The sequence below is a fragment of the Charadrius vociferus genome, unplaced genomic scaffold (genome assembly GCF_000708025.1).
Source record: "Charadrius vociferus isolate BGI_N301 unplaced genomic scaffold, ASM70802v2 scaffold78, whole genome shotgun sequence".
Classification (NCBI taxonomy): Eukaryota; Metazoa; Chordata; class Aves; order Charadriiformes; family Charadriidae; genus Charadrius; species Charadrius vociferus.
In genome coordinates, this window is record NW_009649927.1 from 2411214 (window position 1) to 2430467 (window position 19254).

The window sequence follows — 19254 nt, forward strand, 5'->3', positions numbered from 1 at the left end:
TGCCAGCACGTTTTGATCTCCGTAGGAACTGAACCACCTAACCTCACTTCGCTCATTCATTCACAAGCTGCATACAGTCTCTGCCGATAGTGGTATCTGCTAGGGCTATAAGAATTCATGTTTAAGGATGTAAGGGGCAAGGTTTTTAGGAGAGAAATTTCCAGCAGCGTGCTCTGCTCAGTTATACCAGGACAAAGTTCCAGTCCAGTCTCACTTGGTGCAGGACTCAAGCTAAAAAAAGTTAGGGTTGCCTAGTTTGAAATGCTCTTCAGGGCAGCCTGTGGGTTGGTCTAATTTTTGCCATCTGGCTACAGCCACAGGAGAGCTGTTTTGCTAAGGATCACTGAGATACTTGGTGATGCAAGTTCAGTATTAATTGTGCTACGTACGTTGCAGTGATCATGCTTAACTGCAGGATTAAATACATTTAAGAAACACCATATTCCATAAGCTGCCTCATTCTGCATTTTCCAAGACAATAATAATTCCAAGTGTTGTTGTAATCACGTTTGCTGCTTTATTAAACTCAATGCCATATTTTTCATTCATTTACACATTCTAACAGCATCAGTTTAAGCAGCGTGTTAAGCCATACTACATACATCAGAGCAACATGTAATTTTCATTTCCCTTTTACGCAGTGGCTCCTAAATCTAGAGGTGATAATTATTATTTGTGGTGTAATTATGCCTTAGTTGAACCAGGGGCTTTGCAATGATCTAAAAATGAAGGACATTTTGTGGCAAGATCTGGTAGGGTTTTTTGCTGGCAAAGCTCCACGTGACTTGAGAAGGGCCGAAGGTTTGAAAACTAAAGTGCAGGCTGGATTTCCTTACTAAGCCTTGTGTTTTCTTTTCCCCAGGGGATGAGCGCTCCCGGGAGTCTCCAGCCCCAGCCGAAGCACAGATGCAAGCGGGGGCAGAAAGCGGTGGAAGGGTGAACCGCTGCTGCTGGAAATGCTCCGTGACACAAGTCAAGAAGATTTTCTGGGGTGTGGCTGTGGTCCTGGGTGTCTGCTCCTCCTGGTCAGGTTCAACCCAGCTAGCAAAACTGACCTTTAAGAAATTTGATGCACCCTTCACTCTAACATGGTTTGCAACAAACTGGAACTTTTTATTCTTTCCTTTGTACTATCTTGGACATGTTTTTAAGTCAGCTGAAAAGCAGTCTCCAAAGCAAAGATACAGGTATGGGAGCTTTTGTTTTTTCTCCTGTGGCTCTTGTGTGCTGCTCTACTTCTAGCAGACGTTTTATTCAGATCAGCCAGTTAAGTCAAGCTTGCATTTGCTTTCCTCTTCAGGTTTGTTAAAGGGTGTTCTGAATTCATTCCATGTCCTGTGCTAGGTGGTATCTTATTATTTTTAATACAATTTCACTTCAACAGGAAGAAATCTAGGTTTATTTCTGATACATACAAGTCACGTAATGAAAGTCCGCATTTTCTGCAATTGCTTCTCAAGAGTTTTCTGTTCAAATCTCTGTGCACATCATTTTTTTATTAATATCTTCTTCTCTACCCACAGCTGACCTTTATGGCAATCTCTGAGTAAGCTAAGCAAGCTTTTCTTTTCCAAACTCAGGACTAGTGCAGTGCCTTGAAGGGCCAAGTAAAATGTATTGCAGTATTTTCCTGGCATTATGCCCCTGACATCAAAGGCCAAGCTGTGATCCCAGTTAAACTCGAGCTGTTGTGTTTATTTCCGGGAGGAAGCGCAGTCATAACCGAAGGCAGCACTTTGTCTTCAGCACACCTTGTCTTTATGGCAAGCCAAACCCACAAAGCCTGAAGCGCTCATGGAAAACTGTGAGTACCCGTCCTCTGTGAGGGGCTAAGGATGCTCTGGCTGCTTGAAGGACTGCCTCTTGGGGAGCGCTCCTTCATCTCAGCTCGTTTTGTCCAGAGAGGTGTCTGGGACAGATGGGATGACTCAGCCATCAAGGTGTCCCGTGTCAGAGAGCTTCCCTGATACATGGAAGGATGTGAACAACGTTTTCCCCTTCTGTTACACAGTGGGGCTCACAGTCTTTTAATGAAGTAGCTGAGAAAGTAAACAGTACGAAGTACACATTTCTCAGTTTCCAGCTGTGCGACAGCAAGGTGGAAACTCACTACAGGAAAAAATCTAAGAAACCAGGATATTTGGGCAATGCTCTACCTCAGATGACTAGGGTTAAGATAAAAATGCTGAAATTGTGCTGCTTAGCCATTGTTACAGCTTCTTCATCTTCTAAATCATTCAGGGGCTTCGGATATAGGAATTTCACTGTTCACTGCAGGTCCTAGAGCAGTATCCAGAAGTTTTAAAAGCATTTTCATAAGATGCCATGTTTCCTGCCCTTTGGTTTGTATTTGTTGTTTACTCCACAGCAAACATGGTTGTTTCAGAGATGAGAGAAGTATGGAGGTTAGAGAAAACAAGAGTTTAATCTAAAAACAGTGACAAGTGTTAGCCCAAAACAACTACCTTTTTCGTTTCTTTGGTTTTTAAGTATTTTTCTTTCCAGCTGCTCTCAGATAATGTTTTAAATACTGCTGAATTCTGGGGTGAGCAGTTGTGGTTCGCCAGATCCCTGGGGTTAAAACCAGAGTATTATACTCTTTGTTGCTGCAGTTAATTGATATGGTTGGTAGTTTTATGTTGTTACTGTAAGTAGGCAAAAAGATAACTCTAAGACTCAGTCTGGAGTTTTAGAAAGCAGGCATTCTTTATTGCAGCGCTGGGCACACAGGGGATCGCTCCACCTAGTGTGCGCGCCCACTTGCTCAACTACAAGGATTATATGCAATCAAAAGATACATATTCATTTGATTTCTGAGACATTATTAACATATTCGTACTATTTCCACAACTCATTAATATATGTAAATGTCCTTGACACATGTGCATTTATGTCTGTTGGTGGTCTTCCAGGGCTCTCTGGTGGTCATCAATAGTCTTCCTCACCATGTCTGCTGATTGAACTCGGTCTTCGCGCATGCTTAGTTTGCCCTTTGGCCTAATTAGACGACACTGAGTTACACAAAACTAGCTCATTCTAGCATACACTCCTTATCTACTCTATTCAAGGCTACTGTGTCTCAAAACCTGCTTTTATCTACCCAAGCATAGCACCTGTTTGACCTATCTGCTCGTAATACATCCCAAAATTTGGGTGTATTGCTGTAGGGAGGGAACCATATGTCCTTCAGCTTGGTATCAGTGTCTTCCTTTTAATTAAATGGTATCAGAGTTGAAGAGCAGGTGCAAGCCATGCAGCCTGTTTGGGATGCAAGGGGACATCATTACAAGTAAGCTTGCAGCAGGCTTAGTAAAGAACGTGCACATGTGTCTGACCAGCAGATTGAATAGGGTTAATTTCCAGAATTTTTTCCTGGTGTCGGAGTAGAATTGGGCATTTGGAGATATGGCTTTGGTTCCTAGCTTTGCTGCAGATTTGTTTTGTGTTTTTGAGCAAGTCACTGCAGACATCTGATTTCCTTGTACTTTCTATTCGTTTGGATGAGACAGTCCTTCAGAGGGAGGACTGTTCCTTACCATGTGTTTATGCAGTGTCTGCTTCGGCATGTCCACTATCTACACTGAGACCTTTCAGTGGTCTTGCACTAAGAATTACTATAAAAAGAAGTACTGTTCATCTGCCTGTTCTGTTACGGCTGAGAATCTGAAAACCCAAGTGTTGTGTTCCAGCATCCCCTCTTAATTATTCCCCCTTTTTGCATATTTTTTATATACGCGTATAGAGAGAGAAAGACATATACAGAGACTTTACAGCTTTACTTGAGGCATTACCGTCTTCAGCAAAGCTTGCACTCCAGGCACAGTTGGACATGTTAGGGAGGCATTGCATGGGCTTCTGAGGAGTTAAAATAAGACAATTCTGACCTGGAACTAACATGCAACTTGCTTAATCATTTGCTGCTTCTTTTATCTGTCACCTTCATTTATTTTTTATATACTATCTAAGCTCTCTGGCAGGCGTTTGCAATGAGATAAATTAAAAGGTGGCAGTGGAAGAAGGTGGAGATATGACATCTAAATCACCTTAGCAGTGAGGTAGTAAAGGAAGAGATTCTCAGTTCTTGCTAAAATCCACAGGAACCTAATTTTTTTGGCAGCAACTCTCCCCAAAAATACCTGCGCAGCCGCCTCCTCCTCAGCAGGGCTGGGCAGCTCAGCCTCCCCTCACCGCGGCACAGACAGTGCCTTCACACCGCTCCTTCCTTGGTGGGTGGCTTCGTGGGGCCTTGGCCAGCAGGAGTGCTTTGGGGTACCTCGCCATACAGCTAAAGAGCATGTAACAGCAGCCATTAGGAAAAAATATACAAAAGAGGGGTCTTAAAATGTAGGAACAGTGAATAGATATATAGTTTCTCCTATACAGGTTATATAGTTTATTTAGGAGGTTAAATTCTTATTGTATTATACCAGTCTGTATATATATATATATATGCTATGATGTACTCATATGAATTTGCATGTTTTGTAGTTCCACACTGTTGTGGATACAAACCAGTTTGAAGCTGCACAGATTTTTTTTTTCCATTTTATAGCACATATAATTGTAATAAATTTGCCACCAAAATTTTATAGTAGTACATTAAATTTAAGAGCAGGTTTATTCAGTTTCTTTATAAGATTTTGAGTATTAGCCCATAACGTAAAGTATTGAGGATTTCTGATTGACCCATATTGCATGGTAAGGAACTTTCTATGTAAGCTGAAGTAGACTATCAGTTGTGTCCACAGCACGGGGAGAGAAACACTCTTCAAAGCAATCCAAAACTTAGGCATTCACATCCAAACTGCTCTAGGCTCCCTGTGCAGCTCCATCAAATGCCAGAGTTGTGCCCAAGTGTAGACTGCTCAGGGACAATTTGTCCCATGCCCACTACCAAGGGTGCCACCCACCCTTGGCACAGGAGTGTGTGCGTGGGGAGTGATGCAGAGAGCTCTGGCAGGCCACTGAAGAGCACGCCAGGGTCAGCGCCGCTCTCTTCCTTCTTGTGCAAGTGCTCACTAGCTTAAAATAAAATTACAGTAACTAAATTATCACTCATTTCAACCACTGTCCAGTCCAGAAAAAACACATGTAATGATTTATGCGCCTAATGGATCATTTAAGACTACTTAATGTTGGCTTCATACTTTTTGCTTTCAAACTGCTTTACGAAATGACACATTTAATCTGATGAGCTACCCTCCGTCATACCTACATTATTAATTGATGAGGTAACATAAATTAAAAGCACTAGAGCTTAAAGTTCCCTGGCTACATGAAAGATTAAATTAAAATCTCTGTGAGATACTGCTTAGCTTTGTGTATCTCCAAGCAGGACAAAACACACCTTTTATAAAGATCCACTCTGTGTGTGCCAACGGAGGGTTGTGTTCACATTTTAGCAGGAGAATACCTCCAGAAAGCTTGCTTATTTTGGTGGTACTGTCTTATCTAATGATTTTTTGAGAAGGAAATGACAGGACTGTCCAGAATGGTTTGCATGATTATTTATTTATTTGTTTATCATTTAGATCTTGATTTTTATTTCATAAAGCATTAGGGCTAAAGAAAACACCAGAAGCTAAAACTAAATCTCTTCCATAACCTTGACTAGAGCCAATGTGTTGGGTGAATGAAAGAATCATCACACATACCTGCACTGATATACAACCACATCTGAACATGTTTTAATGTGTTCTTTTTCACTGAATCAGAGTTTTGTCTCTATACTGCTCCCAAATTAGCTGCCACTAATCTTTCAGAATTTTAAGATTTTTCTTTTAAAAGAAACAAAAAAGTTGTGGGTAACACTCAAGTATAGTTATTTCTTTGAAATGGAACCAAAATACTGGGGGCGACAATGGTAGAGCACTAATGTAGTAGATCTCACTCTGATTTACCAATGTCTTAACTTCACAAGAGTCCCTTTTGCTTTATATGCATATGGGCTCAGAATAGCTTTTCAGTAGCCAGAAATTACCAGTATCATAGCTTCATGTGATGTCCAGGAGAATGTGGGCCAATTTCTAAATATGTTTCACATGTATTTCTGCTCGCATGGAGGAGACGAGGCGCTAGCCCAGCATCCCCAGTAATTCCAGGGGTTTGTCCATTAGTTTGATCCCGACTCATACAAAAGCGCAACTAACTGCCCCATGGGCACTGCCCTCCTCTTCTGCAGCAGGCAGAGGACCAGGACATGCAGTACTGGTAATGAACCGCTTGGCCACAATGAAATTCTAAGGGGGGAAGAAGGTCAGAGCCTGATTTGGTGTGACTGGATGCTTTTTTACTATTGATTTTCAGCATTTTGTATTCATAAGTCTCTCTTACCCAGCAGCATTAAAATGTTGCAGTGTGGTTGACTTTTGGCATCGTACTGATTTATATTACTACTTAGGTGGGAGCTTCACCACCAGACCAGACAGCATTAATAGAGTCATAAATAAGCTACGAAGGCATCAAGACACGATGAATACAAGTGTTTTTAGCAAATGTCACCGATGAAGCATGTTTTCTTTCAAAAAACTTCAGTTTATAAACTCTATTTGTCTAATTCAGTACATTAGCCTTAAAATAATATCTATTTACTTTGTGTTCCTCAAAATAAAATCACTTTATAATTCAAGTTCCCATTTGCCTCTTGGGGAAAAAAAAACCACATCAACAACCAAAGAACAGAAAGGACCCTTGAAATTAAAAGATACAAAATCTGATTCTTACCTGAGTTAGATAGATGCAAGCCAGGAGTGACTCCAAATTAAATCAGTTTGATCTCTACAGCAGTCTGTCAGGACTTAACCTTTGTGCTTGGTATCAAAGCAATTAATTAAAAGAAGATGTGAATATTGTGCAAGAGCTTTATCATACTCGTGGTCATCTGTATCTCTCCTGCAGATGTCTGAACTGTTGTTGGTGGTGTGTTATTGTTGGGCCATGGTATCACTTCTCGGACTGTTTTCACTGAATCTGCACTTTTCTTCCAGGGGTTCTAGCTGAAGACGAGGCCAAATTGTACTCTTAGCAAGTGGCAGTAGCAGCGAAGCCTTCTGCTGGAACAATGTGGGGTTTGTGGTAGGGCCAGTGCCCACGGGCATCTGTCTGACATCCAACCTGCTGTGCATGCAGCATCAGGCTAGGGCATGGAGCATTCATGTGGACTTAGCTCAGTTGAAGCCCAAGCTACAGAGCTGTTGTTCTGTTGTTCAGCTGGTGATACTGTTGTTCCCTTCGGATAAGGCCTGTGGTGGCTGCTGTCTCTTTCCTTTTGAAAAGGAACGTGTGTCCCTGTGGGACATGGGCTAGGGGTGCATTACGCCATGGGAGTTTTGGAGGTGATTCCTTGCTGCTGCCTTGCCATAATGCGGTTAGGCTGCATTATTGCCAGATTGTCACGTAAATTGTCATGTCAGCTGCTTCCTTGGGGAGACTTGTTCTCTTAGGTGATAAAGGGTTACTGTCATGGTTTCCTGCTCTTTGTGGCTCCTGCAACAAAATTTTCTCGACCAGCTGTCAGAAATATGCTCTGCAGGCTGCCTGTTCTTGAGAAAATAGGTAGTCCTTCGGCTCCAGAGTATTTCTAGAGTAGCCTCCTGTTCACCTAAGTCTTTTCCACACACTGAAGACAGTACCAGGGGTTAGATTAGCAAGGAGATTTGCACATCTGGCTCCTCAGTGCCACAGTGCGTATTCCAGCACTGCCAGCTTGGAGCTGAGTGCGCAGCTTGTTCCTAAAATGCATGGGAAGAGCAAGCACCCACAGAGGAGGCGCAAATGTGAGGCACGTAAGGTGAACAGCAGGAAAGGCTGAGGAGAAAGCGAAAGTCTGTTTGCCAAACTTTAGCTGTTAGTGGGAGCCCTCCACCATGCCAGAGTTAAGTGCCTGACTAGACTTGAGGTGGCACTCCCTCTTGATGTTTCATTGGAAAGCTTAAAAAACTGCTCCCAGACCATGTTCAAGGTGGTAGTTTTCCTGTTCCTCAGGTGGATGGTATGGGAGCTTGGTATGTTGGGCTGATGATGTGAGTGGCTGGCAGAATGCCCCAAAATTAATGCTTGAGTCCTAATTTCCCTGGAGGCAGCTCACACAATGTGAAGCATGTGGGCTTTAGGCACATAAGGTGGTATTTATATGCTTACCTCCCTTTCTAAACCTACCCCAGCTTTTACATCTCCTGAAAACACCGTTAAGAGAATTTCTTTAAATTTCTGTTTGACTAGTTTGCTAATTCCTTCTATTCAGGTAGCTAACACTGCCTTTGAAAGCTCCTGTCTTAGCTTCTGTGAGAAAACAGTTGTGGTTCCTTCTTTAGTAAACCAGTCCTTTGTAATTTAGCCTCCCAGTTTATAGTTGGAGATTGCATTTGTATTTCAGACCATGGTGTTCTGGGAACAGTTTAACGTTCATGCCGGGTGAAAAACTTTCCCTTAATCTAAAGATCCTTCATCTGTTGAGGATCACTTCTTCTGGGCTTTTGGACCTTGGTTGAAAGCTAATAGAGAATAAAAATTGGGTACTACCTGATTAATACTTACAAATACTTAAAGGGAGGGTGCCAGGGGGATGGGAGCAGTCTTTTTTCAGTGGTGCCCAGTGATGGGGCGAGGGGGAACGGGCACAAACTTGAACACAGGAAGTTCAATCTTAACATAAGGAGGAACTTCTTTACTTTGAGGGTAGTGGAGCACTGGAACAGGCTGCCCAGAGAGGTGGTGGAGTCTCCCACTCTGGAGACATTCAAAACCCGCCTGGACGCCGTACTGTGCAACCTGCTGTAGGTGACCCTGCTCTGGCGGGGGGGATTGGACTAGATGATCTTCAGAAGTCCCTTCCAACCCTGACCATTCTGTGATTCTGTGATTAGGAGAAACACGTGTTCTTTAATCTTGAGCCTGGTTTGCAAAATCATTCCAAGGATGATTGAATTAAGCGGTGTCCTGTAATTTTGTCTTGTTGTTCCATTACTTTTGTCTTCTCTGCTGTGGTTTGAACAGATGCTCTAAAATAATTACATTATATGCCTCCTATGAGGTAACGGTGCTTGAGGCAAGGACTAGAAAGAGAAGTAATTGTTCTTGTTACCTGCAGACAGGGCATGTGCTATGAAACAATGTGTTTGTGAATGGCTTTAGCTTGGAAAAAAAAGTTGTGTCTTGCAGCGCTGAATGATCTCTGGTCAGTAGTTAAACTGCACTTCATTAACTGGCTTTTCCTCTGGTTAGTAGCTGCCAAGCTTCCATGCTGTGAGGGCTTTTCCCAGGAAACCTCAAGAGCAAATCCACCAATACTGATCTTAACTATGCTGATCCCTCTGCACTGACTGAGGCTGTGGAACCAAAGAATTCAGGCTGAAGGGATCTCAGCAGGGATCTCCTGCCTTCCCTACTTCCAGGCATGACCTGCACGCACAAACAGAAAAGTAACTGCATTTTATGGCTGGCAGAGGAAAAGAGGGATTGGGAAAAGAGTGTGTAATCATGTTTAATGTGTGGGGAAAGAAGGAGAAAGCTGAGATGAGCACAGATATGCTGTTTTTCCAGTCATCATACCGTGAAAGAAGACAGAGTTCATAGCTGGTCTTTTTGCAGGAAATATTTTGCCTCGGTCATCATATCAAGTATCTTGACACCCAGGGCACAAACTCATTAAATGTGGACTATCCTAGACAGGTTCTCCCATGTTGTTTACAACAGCAACATAAACAGCAACAAAACTCAGGAGGAAGTGATAAGGAACTCTGCATTTTTTTTCAGCCCAGATCTGTGTCAAAATATCTTGAAGGCAGCTACCTTTAAAGCTGCTTTAAAAAAGGAAAGTGCCTGTATGGTAACAGACTTCATAGCTATAATTAACAGCTCTCAATAAAGACGGATGATACAGTGAGAAGTGTTGGAGGCTGGCAGTACTACAGAAGTGGAAAAAACCTTTTTGTCCAGCTGCCTAGTGGTTATGGACTGTGTCCAGATTTCCCAGGATTGTTTGTGTTTGTATGAAAAAGCAGCCTCATATAAATGCACAAGTACCTAGCTGAAGATCCTGGCCGGTCCGGGTCTGTGGGAGCCGGCCACCCTTGCTGGTTAGTCAGAGCTATAGCTGGTAAAAAGGGAGAAAAAGCCAAAGGTGAAGGTTGGCAGCAACATGGGTATATGAACAGGGTGTCATAAATTGAAAAACCCTGTCAAGCAGCTACATAATTTTTTCTGTGAAGACCAGCCATAGGGTTTTTTTGTAGGGAAGCAATGGTAAGATATGAGTTGATGGGCCGACAGGTTCATATATGTACTTGCACACCTGTGTACAACCATTTCTGTGTTTTCCAGTGCTGAAACACCTTTCCAAATGGTAGCTTTCTGCCAGACAATCCAATCCAAAATGGAGAAGACAAACAAAAACTTTTTTTTTCACATTGTTTGCCTGTTTTGAGTGGCCGTTAGTGAAGACCGCCTCTTTTTAGCCTAGCTGTAGAAAAGAAACAACCTTCCTGTTGGTCTGTTTGTCAGTCCATGGGGTCAGGGCTAAAATTCAGCAAGTTTAAAGGGAAGAGCCTCATTTACTTTACAGCCGTACGGTCATTGCCATATCATTTGGGTCTCTTGTCTTCAGCAAGCCTACACTAACAGAGTCCACTGCGGCCACCTCATCTGTTCCCTGTTCTTCGTAGCTCCAACTGAGTGCTTCCCCAAGTGGAGCTGGTGTTGGTTGCTAGTGATTTGTTAATTTATAAACCATGTTCCTTCTCAGGCTAGGGGGCTGTTTACTTGTTTTCTGAAGCTGCTTATTTCTCAAGCACTTAGAGACTGCTGCAACATTTCCTTTGTATCTTTGAAAACCTTCCGCTGCCTCAGTGAAATGTTCAGACTCCCACAGTGGGAATGGGCCTCTGGAAGCCTCACGTGAAGGATGGCATTGCCCATCTCTTCCAGCAGATGCAAATATTAAACCCCCAGGGATCTCAAGTCATCATGAATGTCCCTTCAGTGACAGAGCGGTGTTAGCCTTTGTGTAGTACATTGCTAACATGAGGTGCCCTTGAATGGTATAAGCCCAGGTCCATTCCCTACAGGAGGACTTTGTTCCTCCATGTCATCTGGCATTTGCACTTGCATTGCATCTAAAAAAAGGTTTGCTTCACCAAAATACTGTTGTTTTTTTTCAACTTAGTTCTCTTCACTGTATCTATCATAGAGGCCAGCCGGGCCAACTGAAAATTGTATCCTGCTTTTTCTGCACTGAAACTACAGCTTTCTTGACTAGTCTGGCTTATTATGCTTTCAGCTGGAGTACATATACATTTCCAAGTACAGAAAGATAATTCTTGAGCTATGAAAAGCTCTCCTATTAAATAGCACACTAGAAAATAGCAAGAATTGCACCTCTGCTTCAGTAACTCTTAATAGTAGCTAGAATAAAAATGAAGCTACAGCTCTGTAATGCTGTCTGATATTTTCGCCATCTAACAAATGGTGCTGTTGTTAGACCATCTCACCATGATATCCTGAACATCAGGTCAGATGGAGTAATTCTGGCTGCTGGGGACCTGGGGAGGGAAGTCTCTAGGCCAACCTGCTCAGCGCAGAGCCACATCATAACTACTTGTTTATTTTGTTAATGGTTAGTGATCTGCAGACACTGAATGAGACATAACTATTATCATTGAAATTTATGTGTACTTTATTGCATTTCTTAATATACTGTCTCTAGATACCCTAAAATTACACGTACCAGAATATGTTGGCATGAATGATACCTGTTCTGCTGCTGTCCCCTTTTTGCCAGAGCCACCTTAAATATTTTCCTGTCCTCAGGGGAGAACACGTTGATTCAAACCCTGAGGATCTGGTTTATTTTGTATTAACCTTGACATTGAACAAAAAATTGTATTAACCCACTACAAAGTGTTTCTGCTTAGCTTATTTGTAATAATCAAACAAATTTTCACCTAGCATTTTCACTGTTTCATGAAGTTCTCTATATTAAATGTGATGGGTCCAGTCCGCACTTAACCTTAGCTGGCACAGCTCCACGGAGTCCCACGACAGCATGCTGATTTCTGTCAGAGAAGGGTCTGGCTCAGTGAATATTAAAAATATCAAGATAATAACTATTTAGACGTGTTTCATCTTTCCTTCTTTCAGAGAGGAACTCGGGCTTTGACCAGGCTGAAATTCACCCTACTCTCCAACATTATTTTTTTTTAAAGCGTCCTTTGATTCTGAGGAACTGAAGTAGAAAAACTTAATGTTGAAAAATAGTATCCCAGAGAGGATACAGTGTCATACAGCCAAATGATCAGCTGCCTTCCATTACCGTACCTGCAGACCTGCGCTTGCTCATGAAATTTTTAGCAATTAAGGCCAATCCTCTGAAAGTCTTACAGCATTTAACAAAGAGCTCTATCGATTTCATAGATTTTTTCAAACAACTTAAACAACCATGCTCTTCTGTAGTTCCAGGTAATTCCTATAATGCTGTTACTCTCTGCCTTACCAAGTTCCATATGGCTTTTTTAGTAGAGTTGTACTCTTCATCATGTAAAAGGGATAACTGCAGGGGGATATGATAAAGGTCAGCTAAATCACGTATGGCTTGGAAAAGGCGAGGAAAGAGCTAAGTGGTATCAAACAGAGTGAGTGAGGTGTTTGGAACAAGGGAGGAGCTTTCTAACAGCGTGCAGCTGGGCTGTCAGGAATCTGAAAAACAAGGGGAGCCTGAAAGAGTGGTTTGTGCATGCTTGGGAGTCAGAGATGGGGGGCAAATGTGGCCTGTTGTGGGAGCAGATTGAGTTCTGCTAAAACATAATGCTCACATGAACTATATAGTTCTTTTAGCTTTTCTGCGAGCTAGGCTAACTCAATAAATCCTACGTGATTTTAATGCACAGTGTGCTTAACGTAGCATTGCTAATGTGCTGGGTACTGTGGCTGGCTGCAGGTTCTTAGCGTGGGATGTTCCAGAGCTCAGCAGCCACAGAGCCATCCAAGTTACGGGGGTCCAGACAGGTCATTTGGGAGTATCTAGGGAAGATTTGAACATACCAGCAACAGCTATTTCATGTGCTAACAGATTTGTTTCTTACCATGAATGAACGTAAAAATAAAATTTACCAAACTGCTAAAGATACTTCCTTGGGATCTTTTCAAAAGTGAGCATCAAATTGGCTTTATTTTTAGGTAGACAGGAGTCATAATGAGGACGTTCCTCTTGAAAATCTTACCAGTTAATTGTGGACCTCACTTTTGGCTGGCAAGTTGCAAAATGTTGTCTGCCGCTTTATATTTCTTAAACTTTGTTTTGTTTTAAGGGATAAAAAAAAAAAAAGAAAGAACCAAAAAACAGCTGGCTTCCCGGATATGTTTGCTGCAAGAAACCAGAGACAAGTAGTTTCGAGAAACTAGAGACAAGTGTGTTTCCTCCATAGCAATTGTGCTAAAAACAAACTGTTCTCTTTGTCAATGTGGCTTCAGACACTTTCCACTATTATGCTGCTGGTATCTGGAGTCCCATTACCCAAAAAGCCTTTGTCTAGCGCAGAACAGTAAATAACTGGATTTTAGGCACATGTAGAAACATCTCATTAGGGAAATTTGAAAGAGAGATGATAAATAACATCCTGGAATCAATGTAATGTCATGATCTGAATCTGCAATGGCAGATCATCCTTCCTCATGTAATTCGGCTACCTCAGCGGGCATTTGGCATTTGCATGCCTTTGGGCTAACAGCCGTGACCATGTGGCTCCTCTGCGTGAAGCGTGCTGATGGCACCTACTAGATGTTGTGCAGCTGACAGGAAAAAGATGCAATAGTTCATTAGTTTTGTCATTCTGTTGAATTCAGACGTTTTCAAAAGGAATGGCACTGAAAGCTTTGTAGTACTGAAGGTGCATAATAATTGCATCAAAATTGCCCATCTGCAGCTAAAGTGAGATAATTGCCTAGGCGTATTCGCGTTTGCAGAAGAGATTTTGAATAATAAATGTTTATAAAGCCCTTCTGTCATCATGTTATCCAGTCCTCACCCCACGAGCCAAACTCTCAGTTCATTTACACTCTTTTCAAACCAAAAATACCTCATGTCGGTGCAGCTCTGGGGTCGGTGACAGTGAGAATCTGGACTAGCGTATGTCACCTGAAATTGGCTCCCAGCTCCCCGGCAACATTCATGTAAGAAATTGAAAGAGAGTAATCGGCAAATCCCACTGATTCCTTGGTAGTGATATTTTCTGTATCTTCAATAATTAATTTAACTGAATTACTGGAGTTTAGGGGTGCCGGTACTGATTTTCAGTGATGCTGAACGGTGCTCCTTCCCGAGGGGCAGGGCTTGTCATGGGGTCAGATCCACAAACACCCTGTTCTGCAAACAGGCATAAACATCTATGTGTGGTTTCCAGCAGATGCTGCCCCTTCTCAGGAACCTCTCTTCTCTCTCAGAGGTAAAGCCTGAGCAGGTCCATCCTCACAAACACACTGAGGATACTGCAGGACTGGCAGCAGCAGGTGAGATGCAAGCCCATCTTAATTAGGTTTATCATGGCCGATCTAACACGCTCCTGCAGATAAGCTCATTAGCACGGACTCAGCTCACCTAAGGCTTTGAACACAGTCCCTCCATGTTTGACAAAATGCAGACAGCTGAAAGACCTGTCCTGGTTTAAGTGTGCGTTCACCTGGTCAGTCCCTCGCCCACAGGGATGCGGTTTCTAACCACTCCTGTGTTCTGGCGCGCTCCCTTTTCCTGCCCATTAAAGACGCAAACAGCACTGACCAGACAAGATTTCTTGATGCAACTATGTTACTTTATGTTTCACCATGAATGAATTAATTGATATTTCCATAAGACTTGATACAAATCATGCTGATGTGCCCGTCATCCTCAGTATGCTTGACTGATTCCTGATAGCTGCTTCGTAGTCTTCGCAACGCATCTCATGCTTCTCCCATGCTTTCGTGCAGCAACTAGAGCTGCTCATTCTATCCCAGCACTACTAAAGGAGCAAGTACTGATGATTTACAATGGGATGGAAAGCGTTTCCAGCTAGATGACAGGATCACCCGCTTTCTGCCACTGCATGCCACGGGTCTTTCTGCATGAACGGAGGAGCAGCTGCTCCTGCTGTGGGATCCCTTCAGCGAAAGAGCCACCTGCCTCCCCCACAGTCAGCTCGCCCTGCAGCTCTTCAGCTCATAAATCCTTGGCACTCTAGTGAGATTTCAGCAGGCTTTACCTCATGGGTAGCCCCAGTATGGGTATGGCAAAGCTGACTAGCTCTCCAGCACTGGGAAAGTAGCCAGCAACCCTAGGAGATAACTGAGCTGGAGTCCCCAGCCACCTAGAGCCCTGCGCATCTCGGAGGTGCTCCGCACACCTGCGTCAGTGAGGTTCTTCACATCCCTTCACTGCACTGATGGCGCTCTGCCGGAGGAGCAGCTCTCTCGCTGCTAGGGATCCAGAAGACAGTAGGGCAGCAAAACAGGCATTGCCTTTGCCAGGTTTCTGAATAAATAGTTTCGTGTCAGAGGCTGAAACCACATTGTTGCTCTTCTCACTCTTCCGGGGAAACAGTCTAAAAAGAAATTCAGATGCGACACTAAAATTAGTAACAGTATGAACTACTGTTCAGTACATTTTTTCTGTCTCTCTAGGGCTTAAGCTTATTGAGTAACGTCTCTCTCGGTTTCATCACGGAGCTTTAAGTTTTGAGACAGGGCTGAGCCCCGCCACTGAAACTCTTTATTCTAGTTGTGTAGGTGGGGAATTGACAGAGCCAAATTTAACAGTTTACCCAGTGCGCAGTTACAGTAAAACAAGCCAGATTTTGCATTCTGTACATCATGGGGAGGGGGGAATAGGGATATTGCAGGACACTATGACTCCGAATGACTCTCTTGCTGACACTCTGTGAGGTGTCAGGATATTTTGGGTAGCATTTTTGAGGTCCTGCGGCTGGTTTCTCTATTCTTACTGAAAGCTGTGGTGAAACTGTAATGACTCGGTTGGAAGGAGCGGTGAACTAGTTAGTGAAAGCTGTTGGAAATGTCTCCTTATGGTTGTGTACATATGTATGTGTGTATATATGTACATATGTATGTATGTGTGTGCATATATGCACCACTTGAATACACATGCTGAGCCCTTTTACCCTACAAGTGCAGGGACATCCCAGAGGGGTAACAGGCTGTTTTAGTTTTGACAGTCTTCATACAGTGCCCCACAAATCCGGAGCTCTCCTGTAAAATACAAACTGTTGAAAAAGAGAGGAAAATGAAGCCATGGATTTTGTGCTCTCTAGCTCTGGGGTAAATATGGGGTCGTGCCCTTGACTAGGGTGGAAAGATCCCCTTGCACAACCTGTGTCTTTCCCTGTGGCTCTCAGTGGGAAAGCACAGTTTCCAGGATCAGGCCCCAACTTGTTTGTTGAGGGACACCTGCCTTCTCGCAGCAGGAAGGCTGCTTATTCTCAAGCATCTGTCTGCAAAGCGCTGCTCCGAAAATCCTTCCCCCCCGATGAACAGAGCTGGAGCCCTGGGAGGGGGGGTGCTGAGGTACCCCCCAGCACTCACCTGCCCGCAAGCACGGCGGTGCCTGCAGCACAGGTTGCCCCGGCTGGTTTGTCATCAGCCCCCCACCGCCACCCCGGGCTACCCGCGCCCCAGGCAGAGCCCCGGCTATGCGGGAGGATCAGGCTGCGGGACGGGCGGGCTCTCACCTCCATTTACACCACTGTCCATCCCACTCGTGTTCAGTATAAAACAATTGCCCTCGACGGCCCTCTTCGTTCTCCATACACCTACAAATGTAAAAAGAAACCTCAGCCTTGTGGTAAATGCTCCAGCCTCCACAGCAGGATGCAGATACTGTCCTCACTTCCAAAATGCAAAACTCCCCTTGAGCAAGGTTTTTCAACTCTCCTGGGCTGGAATCCCACCGTGGCTGATGCCCTGTGCAAGAGACACTGTGCTTAACCTTCCTACCTCTATTTTAAAATCCAGATTTGATCATCCATAACTCCTTTTGAAATCAGTGGGTGGTGACACTCTTCATCCCACTGGAAAAGTCAGTGCATTAGGTACCTGAATATGAATTTATGTTTTTAATTTGATATGATCCTCCTAGGATTTCAGTGTGAAGGTGGAGAAATCCAGTAATTCCTTGCAGCTTGCTCATTTGTGCCGTCTATGGATTATTTATCAAATTATTTTTATATTATTTTAATGAGAAATTTAATGAATCTCATCAACACCTAATCATTTGTCTGTGTTGGTTTACTTTCTAGGATGATTTATGTATACATTAAATGTGATTGCGAGCCGTTTCTTAACACATGTAAACCTCAATTTTCAAAGATCTCTGGGGATTGCTCTAAGTTTTAATAACAGCCTCACATAAAATGCAATGACTCCATTCTGGCAGTTAACATGAGTAAACACGGATATGGGGAGTGAGTATAATAACAGTTTATTTGTTGTTTCACAAATTATACTCTATAACTAGGGAAAACTCTATTTTAAGAAAACTCTCTCTTAAGAATGCATTGACCATGTATGCTAAACTTGGTATATTCATCCTTGTTGTTACATGTGTTATTGATTCTGAAGAGAAAAGGTTAAATATCTTTTTATTGAATGAGCTTAAGAATAAAATAAAATTCACATCAAAACCAAAGAGCAAGAATTATTAGGTAGATTTTTTTTCCACTATGTATCTTCAAGGTATTATTCCATGTTTTCCTGTTGGGCAGCATTGTTTGCTCCCTTCTCCCATATAATCTTGAGGCTCAGCCTCTATCACATGCTGGGAATATTTTGGTTTGTGGCTCAGCCCACCTCCCAACTATTTCAGCTACTGAGATGCAGTGAGATAATTAACACATCCATCATCTTACACATTCTTTGGATGCCATGAGCAATAAGGAGACTTGGCCTTAATCATCTTCTTTGTCTTATTCTTTCTCCTGTTGCTCGGCATTGGCTTAACTCAAGTCCATACGTATTTTCCTTGCTGAACGTTTCATTCATGTATTCTTGTTCTCTATTGACTTCTAGTTCCCTTCCTCTCCTAGCATGCATGCTAGATTAAATCTCCATTATCTAAGCCTGCGTCTCCTTTGCCTAGCTCACACAGCCATGTAAGTATCATTATTGCTTAATATTTGTATGAAATTAGCATCCAGCAAATCCTGATCTGCACCAGCAGCCTCCGCTAGGTGCTTTTCCAACAGGGAAACAAACGCAGCGTCTGTGCCACAGAGCCTGTAGTTGAAGTTGAGGCACATTTCTGTTAAAATCTGCTATTTTTCATTTAACTGGTGATGAGTTATGACTTCTGCAGCTGCAGCCCCATGGAGGAGGGCTGTGGTCCCACAGTACCTGTGGAGGGAAAGTCAGGCAGAAGCATGAGGACACTGGGGGCGTGCTTTTCTCACCCTTTCATAGACCTCACCATGAACCTAAGAAACGCAGCATGTGAGGCAGTAGCACAACCTGGCAGGTGAACAGGAAGGGAAATAATTACAAATGTCCTTATAGGTGAGGATAAACCCAGGATTTTCTAAAGGCCCATTTCCTCTTCTGCCTAAGATCCGCTTTCTGCCAATATAACGCTGCAATCTCACCCAGGTTTCATGCTTGCAGCACTGAGCCCAGCAGGGCTGGGCTGGCTTAACCAAAAGACATTTGTGAAATCCAAGGTTGAAAGAGATCTTAAAGTCTTAGAAAGATGTAAACATGCTTTTCCAAATAACGCCAACAAGTTATCTGGTTAAATTAATTTATGTCTGAACTTAAACTGAGATAAGTGCTTACAGAATATGTAGGCTGTGATACATCCCTGGCAGTAATTCTGTTAAATTTTTCAACACCCCCTGCTGTGCATGTGTAAGGATTCGCAGGCACACCAAAACAGGCCAACTAACTGTGCTCCTCTCCTCTGCTTTTAACCACTCTCAGAACAGCACTGTGCCTCCTCCTTGCGTGCTTTCTGCTATAAACCAAACTATTTTCATTTCCCAGGCAATCCATTGTACGTGGCTGCAATTGCACTGACCATAACTGCAACCAAAGGGTATCCGATCCAAATTATGTAGCACATTCTGATATTGGCCTCTGGAGCCACAGATCTGGGAGAGGGCCAGAAAAGCCATTTTACAATTATAGTCTAAGTAACGGGCTTTATAAATCTGTTATAAAAAAAAAAAAAAAAAAACGGAGCAGGCATGCCCACAAGGCAGGCATTAGTCACGGCTAGATAAAGTC

At 43.1% G+C, this 19254-nt stretch overlaps 1 protein-coding gene across 1 annotated transcript in view; it reads left to right on the forward strand.

The window, feature by feature from the left end:
* Window positions 1-868: 868 nt before the first annotated feature.
* Window positions 869-19254, forward strand: part of SLC35F3 (solute carrier family 35, member F3) — a 50247-nt gene continuing 31861 nt past the window's right edge. Inside the window, exon 1 of the mRNA XM_009891148.1 lies at window positions 869-1187. Coding sequence (XP_009889450.1) covers window positions 907-1187 — 281 coding nt within the window. The 5' untranslated portion in view covers window positions 869-906. The remainder of the gene's footprint in view (window positions 1188-19254) is intronic.